At 43.0% G+C, this 12,026-nt stretch overlaps 1 protein-coding gene across 1 annotated transcript in view; it reads right to left on the reverse strand.

The window, feature by feature from the left end:
* LOC144765937 (uncharacterized) overlaps window positions 1-12,026 on the reverse strand; it is a 277,263-nt gene that overhangs the window by 214,761 nt on the left and 50,476 nt on the right. The window contains exon 6 of the mRNA XM_078650341.1: window positions 10,270-10,321. Coding sequence (XP_078506467.1) covers window positions 10,270-10,321 — 52 coding nt within the window. The remainder of the gene's footprint in view (window positions 1-10,269; window positions 10,322-12,026) is intronic.

Genomic DNA, 12,026 nt, shown 5'->3' on the forward strand with positions numbered 1-12,026 from the left:
GGAGTACACCGTAGTACAGCAGGTCCGAACAGTAAAACGGGGTCTTGATTGTATGATTGAGGATGTCAGAAGTTGAAGTTTGTTATTATTTCTGCGTACCCCCACTGGTCTGCTGCCATCAAGTCCATGCTTTCGAATTGAACGGTACATGGCTGTTAGATGTTACTGAATAGTGAGTCTGGCGTACAATGCAGACAGAAGTGTTCACAATCCAGATCAAGTGCTGATTGTTTAATTATAGAATCCAGTAGTCAAGTAACTACAACGTGTATTGGAATATACATATTATGTTCTCAGTATACTTGTTTGAAGACATTTTTTGAAATGTTTTATAGGCTTACTACAATGACCAAATATAGGGGCCGATTAGGATGGCGGACGGACTTGCGTCCGTCCGCCATCCCAGAGGTGGAGGGACCGTCCGCATGGGCTGCGGCGGTCCCTCCGTGCAAAGTAGGATGTGACCGCCACCCTGGCGGTCACATCCTGGATATTTAACATTGCGGCGGCTGCTGCTTCAAGCAGCACCCGCCGCAATGTTAAAAGTGCATGTCTAACATTTACATGCACAAAGCGGCAGGCCCCGCGCGGTGCCTGCCGCTTTGTGCATGTAAATACTGGGGGGTACCATAGGTACCCCCAATGTGCACCCCCCACCCGCCTACACCCTGAGGGCCCGCAACGGGCCCCCGAAATCAAATGTACACATGCTTTTCCACGGCGGAAAAACCGCCGCGGAAAAGCATGTTTACAAATGCTTCCTAATTTGGCTGGCGGTGTCTGATAGACACTGCCAGCCAAATGAGAGCTTTTCCGCCGCGGTTGTAATCCGACCGCGGCGGAAAAACAGCGGACGGAAACCAAGACCCACCAGCCATCCTAATGCGGCGGTGGGTCTTTGGTGACTCCGCAGAGGATTTTCCGCCTCCTCCGGGCCGGAGGTGGCTTCCGCCGGCCCGGAGGAGGTGGAAAATCCTCCATCCTAATCGGCCACATAATTTGCAAGTGCAAAGGAACACTGAATAGTCTACACTGTTTACAGCAGAAATGGTATTTGAATTGTTTTGTTTTGTTTTGCAAAGAGGAAGTGAGAAAGTATTCATAAATGTCTGTGTGAGTACTGTCTACAATTAATACTGCAGATAGCAGTGTTCACAATTCAGATCGAGTTGGTCTTGTAGATGACGCTGTAGGAAAAGACATTGCTGCAGCGCGCTCTGTCTACAGCATGCACATGTATTATTACAGGCTCCAGACACGCTTTTAGTTGCTTCACGTAAGACAAACTGTGTAGCTGAATTCCACCTTACGTAGCTGTGGGCCCTTGCTGACCGCTCTCTGTGGCCTACACTGCAGACAGCCGTGTTCACAATTGAGATCGAGTTGCTATTGCAGCTGAAGCTGTGTGGATGGCAACAGATATTACTCCTAGTACGGCCTGACCGCAGCACGCATCATCGCTGGCTGTGCACATGCTGAATGCTTTTGATGTGGCTATCTGAGTGCACTAGAACTGATGGACCCTTTATGATACAATCTTTTTGTGTAGTGTTTCAAATCTATTAATTGTGTCTCAGTATACCACAAGTTGTCTTTCTTTTACGATAGAATATTTTTCTGTATTACTTCACATCTACTGTCCCTACCTTACTGCAGTACAAACTATTGATTCTTTTATTATTGAATGCTTGTGTGTGATCCAATGATTACTGTTGTAGATGAAGCAACTATTCCCTGAGGGCTGGTTTACTCTGACTCCACACGCATCCACCACAGACGTCACTTGATATGTGAACCTGGTAATAAAAAAGAGTCAAGTGCGCGTGCCAGTACCCTATCCATCTGTGTCCGTGTGTTCCTTATCTATGCCTGTTATTGTCTCTGGGCCGTACTACATTACATTGTGCTGTGGACAGTGTATGCAATTAAGTTACTTCTGGTATTGGAGAAAATTACGGTTATGTAACTTTTAGGTGTATGGCTGTGACAGGTGGAAGGCTACTTTACAGACCATGAATATTGATGAAGATGATGGTTGCATGCTGTGTGCATTGTAAGATATGTGTACATATCTAATGCAATACAGAGATTGACTAAAATGGGTTGTATTTTCCAACTGTTACAATGGGAAATGTCATGAACTAATGAAATGCTTTTTTTTGTGGTCACAAGGCAATCGCGTAACCAGTTGCAGTTAGAAATATATAAATGTTTAAAATATGTATGATTTTTAACTATCGCTTGCTCTCATATACACTTTAAATTTATTTAGATATAGTTTTGAGACAAAAAAATGAAGGAACGGCATACGTGGCTCAATAACGTACTTTTATGGCATAAAACAGGGCGTGGCAGTGTGAACTTGTTACACTCGCAATGCACAGCGGGCATGACCTCATATGTACATGACATAACGTGCGGCTTGGTAGTACGTACCTGTTGCATACCAAAGTAGCAGCTGGCGCGACCTCATACGTATTTGTTGTTAAAGAGGACGCGGTTAAGCGTAAGCATGTGCGGATTTTGCGGATCCACGATTCGCGGATTTACGTATTCGGGATTTGCGTATCCGCGGATTTGGGGCGGGGCTTCCATGCGAGTGCACATGCCTCTTGTGTGTATAAAAGGTCAGAGACCGATCAGAGCAGCAGATGAAGATACAGAAGCTCCTGGCCACAGGAACAGCACGAGGATTGCGCTTGTGAAAGTCAAGGATGCAAAGGCCTCTGTCCTGCATCACAGCTGATCTGCCCAGCCTTGACAACGCTCACGATTGTTTTTTGGGCCGATGAATGAGTCACTGAATTTAAGCTTCAACTAGGGCACATGCTTAATTGATATCTGTAAGTGCTTCCGGTTGAGGTTTAATTTTTGTGCCAGGACCATCGTGCCAGAATGAACCCTGCCCTTCATATTTATTCAAGAAGACGCCACCGTTTTGTGCCATACCTCTACTCAACTGGAGTACTTTATACTGGATAATCAGTAAGTGCTACCTCGTTGGGTAAATGTATAGTGCTTTTACTATACTACAGCTGCCTAAAGTGCCAGAGAGTTGTCTACAGCGACCAGGTGTGTGGTACTATGCAATCGCGCCGAAGGGCGCAGGGGTCCCTTGAGTGAGCTATCATAGTGGGTAAATGGCGGGAAGACGGTGCACACCGCGAGTGTGTGGGCGGGGCCAAACAGACGGGGCTTCCATGCGAGTGCACATGCCTCTTGTGTGTATAAAAGGTCAGAGACCGATCAGAGCAGCAGATGAAGATACAGAAGCTCCTGGCCACAGGAACAGCACGAGGATTGCGCCCGTGAAAGTCAAAGATGCAAAGGCCTCTGTCCAGCATCACAGCTGATTTTCGATGGTATATTTGGGAAGAGCACCTGCTTTATTTTATCTATTAGAGCTTCCTGTTGAAGCTAACTTAGTAAATATTTTAGGATGGCGCTGGCAGCTTGCCGGCGCCATCGTAAAATAGTTACAACAGGCCAGCAAGGCTTGAACTTTTGCCCCCGGAATCCGCCGCTCGCGGATTTGCGAATTCGCGGGAGTTCGCGGATCGCGAATTTACCGAAAATTCGCAAAACCCGCCAGCGTAACGGATTTTGCGCTCATGCTTAGACGTGATGCCACAAACCCGTTGGATATGAAATGCGCGTCATTTAAATAAGGTGGACAGGATTTGCGTGCTGATCGAGCTTGGTAGACTACCGGTACGGGACTGTAGTTTTCTCCCCCAAAAAATTATATACATATTTTTGGGAGAAGATATAAAACATTACACAATTTTTTAAGTTAAAAAAAGGATAATAGAGTTGCAAAATATTAAAAAACAATAAGAAAAATATAGGTTTTATAAATAATAAAATGTGAAATTAACATTTAAAAAACCTTTGAAATTCACTGAAAAAAACATAGGTTTTACAGATGTTACAGTTAGGAATTAGCATTTAAAAAACCTTAGAAATTCACTAAAAAAACTATAGCTTTCAGGGACGTTATAGTTAGTTGGACACTTGACGCATATAAATCCAGAGAAATTCTCCTCTTATAGTTAGTTGAGCTAACTATAACTTGCACGCCCGCAATGCACTGCCGATGATGTCACATATTACATCACTCATGACATGGTCAGTGACATCACTGATGACGTCACTGATGGTGCTCTATAAACTGTAATGTCGCCGAAGAAGGGAGACACCCGAAACGCGTCCGGACAAACAGCCCGATGCTGAATGGTACTGGCGAGAGCAAGTGTTTGACCTAAATAAAGATGTTTGGGGAAGAGCTCTTTTGTGCCCGAGTGCTTCTCTTTTTGTTGGACAAACCCCTTGATCATGAATGTTAGAGCGGCCGTCCTGTCGCTGGGAACGCACCACTTCAGAAGCAGGAGGCCACGAAGTCACAGAGTAAGTGGCTTCACATGTGGGGCACAAAAGGAGGATTTTAACAAGTTGCTCTCTCCTGGGCTAATGTGGAGCTTGAATTATAGCATGAAATGTGGGCACCATTTTAAGACGGACTTCGCCCCCCAGAAAGCAATGCGCAGATTAATTTTGAGCAGCCAATCAGTGGCGTGCGATCTCGCTAAGTTGGGAAGGCGGGGCCAGATGGTGCTCTATGGACTGTAATGCCGCCGAAGAAGGGAGACACCCGAAACGCGTCCGGACATACAGCCCGATGCTGAATGGTACTGGCGAGAGCAAGTGTTTGCCCTGAATAAAGCTGTTGGGGAAGAGCTCTTTTGTGCCCGAGTGCTTCTCTATTTGTTGGACAAACCCCACAAGCATGAATGTTAGAGCGGCCGTCCTGCCGCTAGGAAGCACCACTTCAGAAGCAGGAGGCCACGAAGTCACGGAGTAAGTGGCTTCACATGTGGGGCACAAAAGGAGGATTTTAACAAGTTGCTCTCTCTGGGGCTCATGTAGAGGTTGAATTACAGCATGAAATGTGGGCAACATTTTAAGACGGACTTCGCCCCCAGAAAGCAACGCACAGATTCATTTGAGCAGCCAATCAGTGGCGTGCGATATTGCTAAGTTGGGAAGGCAGAGCCAGATGGTGCTCTATGGACTGTAATGCCGCCGAAGAAGGGAGACACCTGAAACGCGTCCAGACAGACAGCCCGATGCTAAATGGTACTGGCGAGAGCAAGTGTTTGACCTAAATAAAGCTGTTGTGGAAGAGCTCTTTTGTGCCCGAGTGCTTCTCTATTTGTTGGACAAACCCCCATGAGCATGAATATATATATATATATATATATATATATATATATATATATATATATATATATATATATATATATATATATATATATATATATATATATATATATATATATATATACTACTATTATAAAGAGAGAACTGTGTCCTTTGAGCCAGGTAAACTCGAAAAGTACACCACCAATCACAACACCCAATACAGCGTTGGAAAGGGGAGGTCAAGGAGATGGACATAGGCTATAGAGCACCACACCATCTACATTAGGGGGGAACGTTAGGGGAAAAGTAGTCCGTATGGGTGTATGCATACAGTGATTACACGCGACGTACGGCGTCGTCACAACGCTTGAGAGAGGCGCAATGGCGTGTGGGCGTGACGTCACGTCAACGTGACATCCGCTGTCTGGACCGGAGCGCAGGAAGGAGCAAGGGACCCACACCCGACATGTGGGGAGGAGCGGCGGCGCGGGACCAACAGACAACATTGGAGTGCACAGCGCAGGGAGGAGCGGCAATGCTGGTGGGAGCGCTGGAAGGAGCAAGGGACCCACACCCGACATGCGGGGAGGAGCGGCAGCGTGGGACCGGGACCCGACATTGGAGTGACCAGCGTGGGGAGAAGCGGCAAAGCCGGTGGGGGAGGAGCGGCGATGCTACACCTGACATGCGGAGAGGTAATTTGACTTCTTGGCAGAAATACCTGGACACGGTGTGAGTGGGAGGGGCCCGGAATGTACTCAGTAATCAAAGCTGGTTTTTGCTATAATACTGGTGCTCGGAGGCAGAGTTCAGGCACCAGTGGGAGGTGGGAGAGGAACGGCGATGCTACACCTGACATGCGGGGAGGTAATTTGACTTATTGGCAGAAATTCCCGGACACGGTGTGAGTGGGAAGGGGCCCTGAACGTACTCAGTAATCAAAGCTGGTTTTTGCTATAATACTGGCGCTCGGAGGCAGAGTTCAGGCACCAGTGGGAGGGACTCTATATTGCAGACCCAAGAGTAATTGGCAGCAAGCAGAGGAAGTCCCCGTGGGAGTGGGAAGGGGCCCCAAACGTACGCAGTAATCAAAGCTGGTTTTTGCTATAATACTGGCGCTCGGAGGCAGAGTTCAGGCACCAGAGGCAGGGACTCTATATTGCAAACCCAAGAGTAATTGGCAGCAAGCAGAGGAAGTCCCGGTGGATGGGGGCTGTGCAAGTTGAGGGAGAGGGAGAAGCGGCAAAGCAGGTGGGGGAGGAGCGGCGATGCGGGTGAGTACTCTAGCAAAGCCTACCCGGACAACGTCGGGACGGGCTGCTAGTATATATATATATTTAAAAATATATCTTTCACTAGGACATTTTAGTTATGAAATAGAATAAAAAAAATCTTAGAAATTCACAGAGAAAAACCAAAGGTTACAGGAACGTTATATTTAAGATCAGATTTCACTTGTACAAAACCATTGAAATTCAGCAGTTATAGTTACCTGAGATAACAATAAGTCACGCCCTCGCAATGCACTGCTTATGGCCTCACATATTACATCACTCACAACATGGTCAGTGATGACATCTCAAATTATATCACTGATAACATCATCCACAGAACCACTCACATACCCACTCACACTCCCATAAACCTCTCATACATCCACTCACACACTCATACAACACACACACCCACTCACTCACCCATACATCCACTGTGAGTGGGTGTGTGAGTGCCCATGTATGTCTGTGAGTAGGTGTGAGTGGAGCTATGCATTTTGCTGTTTGTATATTTAGGGTATTTAAAAGGAAGAACCATGGATTTTGCACTCACTAGGAGACGACAAGAAAGAAACCCCTTGTCACAGTAATGACATGAATTAAAAAGGTACAAATACACTATCCTAAATATACTTACTTTCATGAAAAATTGAGTTCTTGATATTTAGACCACAATGTTTTTGTATCATGACATTTCTTTCTATGATATTCAGCCATGTTACCCTAAATGCTTTTACAAAGAAGAACAAGATCTGTCTGGCTAGCTGGGTACAAGTCAGTATCAACAGTATCCTATCTTTATAAGTGACTTCTGATCATTTTGATCCAGGACATCAATGAGACAGGCTGGTGGTCGCTAACCTCAATGAAATACTATTGTACAGCAACTGGGTTAACAGCACAATGCCAGCCTTGCTGCAGATTGAAACACTAGCACCTCTGTTTTTTCCCTATCAATTCTCACTGACCTAATACAAATAAAATACAAATACACTGACCTAATATTGCAAAACATCCCATCATCACTTGGATGCAAACAATGATGCGGAGAGGTCAAATCTAGTACTGACACACATGAAAAATAGAGACTAAGGTCCTGATTCTGAGTTTGTCAGAATGAATGTGCTATTTATCACATCTGATAAATAACAATACTTTGGAGTACTTTCTTTGTCAGGTGCAATAAATAACACCTTTCCCAAGTTTTTGGGCATTCCATGTGTATTTCAGTGCCTACTGTGCAAACATTTGCATAGTATGATAGATACTATACACATTCCCCTTGTTTAATTCAACAGGTTTGTCCTGCGGAAATTTAACGGAGGGTGAGTGTGGGATTTGGCCCTCTCTGCAGGGTCATCTGCAAACTTTTTGCCTTCACCCCTCCAGTTTTCTGAACTTTTTTTGTTGGCTTTAGGACTCTGCACATTACCACTGCTATCCAGTGCTAAAGTGCTTGTGCTCTCTCTTTTAAACATTGTAAAAATGCTTTACACCCAATTGGCTCACCTAATTTACTTATAAGTCCCTAGTAAAGTAGTACAGCAGGTACCATGGGGTTATACATGAATTGCTACGAGTGGGTCTGCAGCACTGATTGTGCCACCCACTTATGTAGCCTTTTAAAACATGCCCCTGGTCTACTATTGCAGCCTGTGGGTGCAGTTTTAAACTGACATTTCAAACTTGCAAAATACGCCTTTTGCCAGGACTAAAGCTCCCTTTTTAATACAATATCACCCCAAGAGTAGGCCCTAAATAGCTCTTAGGGAAAGGTGTATAGTAATTGGAAAGTGGGACATGCACTTTTAAGTTTTACATGTCCTAGTAGTGAAAAATGCACACATTTGTTTTTTATTACTTCAAGACCTTCTTGTACCATTAGATAACATGTGGTTATTCTATTACATTTGATAAGTGCTAGTTTTTGATTGGGAGCTGGTAGGAAAGACATATTTATTGTCTGAGAAAAAGTCATTTCAAATCCTCTTTAATGGTAAAGTCAGATTTTGAATCACTATTTTCCAAATGCCACTTTAAGAACGCTGCAGTTTTTCTGCTCTAACTATCTGGCACCTGCAGCCTGTTCCTGGGTCATATGGCTAGGTGTGAGCTGCGTTTGTAACCAAACTCATAGGAAATTAATCCATGTATGGTTCCTGCTTCACTCAGATCGCCGATCGGTGCTGGCCGCATGGACTTCTAGAATCTCGAGTCTTGTCTCGCATATAACTCAAAGGTGGATACTCCACTAAGACAGACTAAAGCAACACTTCATTAACAACAATACTGGAAGACAATTTATTTATCTCATCCAGATTGAACTGAGCCTTCCAATTCGGGCCAATTTCCTATGAGTCCATATTTGCTTTTACCCTAAGGGTCTTCCGTCTACAAATGGATTTTTGGTGCTGAAAATGGTCTTCCTGATATTTTACGAGATAAGATTGAAATGTCAAAAACTATAACCCATTTTCTCTATCATTGTTATATAGGAGTTAATCATTATATGCTTAATGATAATTTCTGTTTGTTCAAATATATGAAATGAGATTTTACAAAAATATTTATGAAATAAGCTCACTGTAAAGGCTATTATTCTCAGTCATTTTTGTTTATGTGAACTGTGTTTTGAACCCCCATGCTATGCTATTTGTTCATATAAATTTGTATGGAAAAATAATACACCCTCTTGTCTTGTTCTGTTTTGTTTTGCATTTTTTGTTCATTTTTCGTGATCCAGTCCCTTGTACTTTTCGTAATTAATTTCAACAACTGATTTGGTTGAGGCCACTACTTTGGGCCCTCACAATTGGTGTGATAAAATTTAAATTGAACTGTATGTAAAAGAAAATACTTTTAAAAGTTGCATTTTCAGAGTTTTTAGTAAACAAATGACTTTAAAAAAGGATTGTAAATTACAATTATTTTGAGACCAAACATGACATTTTTACTGATTCCATAACAAATGTTATAACTTATTAAACATTAGATGGTAACCCAATGTTATCCTCTGTGAGAGGTAGGCCTTGCAATGGAGAAAAATTAATTCAAGACTTTATTATTGCTAGGACATGTAAAGCTTAAAAGTACATGTCCAACTGTTTCAATACACTGCACCCTGCTCTATGGGCTGTTTAGGACCTAACTTAAAGGTGACATATGCATTTAAAGGAACGTTTCGGCATGGCAAAGGGGCTATTTTGTCAAGCCAAAATAGCAGTTTAAAATGGTATACAGACTGCATTGGCAGGCCTGAGTCATGTGTGAGGCTACTTAAGCAGGTGACACAATAAGTGCTGCAGGCCCAGGTACATGTTATGCCACTTTACTAGGGATTTATAAGTAAATTAATTATGTCAATTACATTAAAGCCAATTTTACAATGTTTTAAGGAGGGAGCACACACTCTTTAGCACATGTTAGCAGTGGTAAAGTGCGTAGAGTCCTAAACCCAACAAAGCCAAATGTAAGCAAACATCAGGGGAGAAGGCAAAATGTTTGGGGGAGACCGCCCTCAGGCTGATAGGTCTAACACTGCACAACCCAATTTAAAACCTGAGCCTCAATCTGGAGGAAACATCAACAATGGATCTTGTTCTGAAATAAATTGCAACAGTCAATTAGAAGCTCAGAAAAACCCAAGTCTTTTTAAATGGTACTTATCTACACTGGCCTATGTTGCGGGAAAAAAGTGTAAGAGGTTAAATAAGAGGTACAATGCTTCCTAATTTTTTCAAACAAAGGTTTTAAAGATGACCACTAGCAGCATATTTGATCCAGTGATACTCACAGTGTTGAAGAGCCTGCCAGTTGTGTGGCTGGGGTATCACAATGAACAAGCACTGGAAGAGAACATATTAAACACAGGTGAAGAAACATTATTCAATTATCCTCTAAACATATTAAAAAAACTTGAGTATCAGCCATAAATTGTCTCTGACAAAGCAAAGAACTATCTCATAAATGTCTTGCCATGAACACATGACTGTCAAGGTGGTAGTTTATAGTTATCTGTAAAGAGGCTTTCCCTGTTTTCAATTTCTTGTTATCAATTTTGGTGTATTGTCAGTGGTTACCAATCGTTTATAATATTGTAAATATGAATCACTGTAGGTGTTAACCTTTTTTTTGGTATGTAAAAATAAGGGGTGTGATGTTTTCAGTGGTTGAAAAAAATTTGCTTTTTTCAACTTTCCCTCATTTCTTTCTATTACAAATGTACATTCATTCTTTCCCGCTCCCCACTCATTTTCTTCTATCCTTTCTGTGATTGGGCTATTACAAGTAGCTTTTAACATCCTGCCTTGCCTTGGTTCCCCGTTCTCCACTTCCTTTTCCCATAGGATTTGATTGCAACAATTAAAAGATTAGAACTGGATATTTAACATACCTTCCTGCTACTTTATTGTTCAGTCAATTTGCTACTGCTGGCTGAATTATTATTTTCTATTTGGTCTTACAGCAGCTAGAAAACATTTGGCTAATACTCAAGTTATTGTTGTCTGGTCATGGCCTATTCCTGCTCTACCTAGTCACAGGAGAAAGCATCCTAAGAATATAATAGGTGTATGTATTTGAGATGGTAAAATTGAACCCAGTTAGGACCCCTTTTATCTTTTTGACTTTTGGATCTCTGCTCTGTGTCTCACTAACTCATTTGTACTCATGGTAAGCTCTGTTGAAATGGATTGTGATTGTGAGGACCAGATGCCAGTGCTCCCCTTTTAAAATAAGGACACTGCTGTCCAGCTTCGATAAGAAGCTCTAGGTGGACTGCATGTGAACACATGCTTATGCACATGTGTAGTTCTACTGTTTAACTGTGCCCAGTATGTGCAAGCTAATTCTAGGATAGTAGTACAATTTTCAAATTTTTGGGCCTAGAGCCTAGCTTGACACACAAATTCCATGTTAAACAAGGATGATCCTGAGAGCAGATATAATATCACTTTACTCCTATCAGCACTCATTCAGGAACGTCAGGTGTTTCATTATTCTCTGAGTCAATCACCCTGCCTGGCCAAGTTATTTACTCTGCTAGCCAGTCAGAGGATCACATTATTCCCCACACACAATGGTAGTGTAGCAATGATTAAGCTTGTTCCTGGGAGAGATAAGCGGTGCAGACAGAGTCTGGATGTGCTAATGACATTTTCACACTGCCTTATCCAAGGAAGACTCAACTCAAGGGAAACACAGGGAGGCAGTCAGTTGTTTGGGTTCCAATCACAGGAGAGATTCTCCTTTGAAAGTTTGGAAGGAAGGAACCAGGCAGCTGTGTCAGTTAGGGGTGTGGATTTAGGCTCCCCAGGAGCTCTTTATAGTGACTGCTTGAAGTAGCCATATTGGAAAGACTAAACATAACGTGCAAGAAGATTGGGGCAAGGATAGAGTAAATATGTTCCATCTGTGGATCTGGTAGAGTGGTCACCTTCTGGAACATTCCAAACCAACTTAAAAACCTTCTATGAAGTTGTGCTGTAGGAAGGTACCCCTCCCAATGGGGGTGATCCCTTATCGACTGCTGTCACAAAGGCAGTGGTAGAC

The sequence above is a fragment of the Lissotriton helveticus genome, chromosome 1_1 (genome assembly GCF_964261635.1).
Source record: "Lissotriton helveticus chromosome 1_1, aLisHel1.1, whole genome shotgun sequence".
NCBI lineage: Eukaryota > Metazoa > Chordata > Amphibia > Caudata > Salamandridae > Lissotriton > Lissotriton helveticus.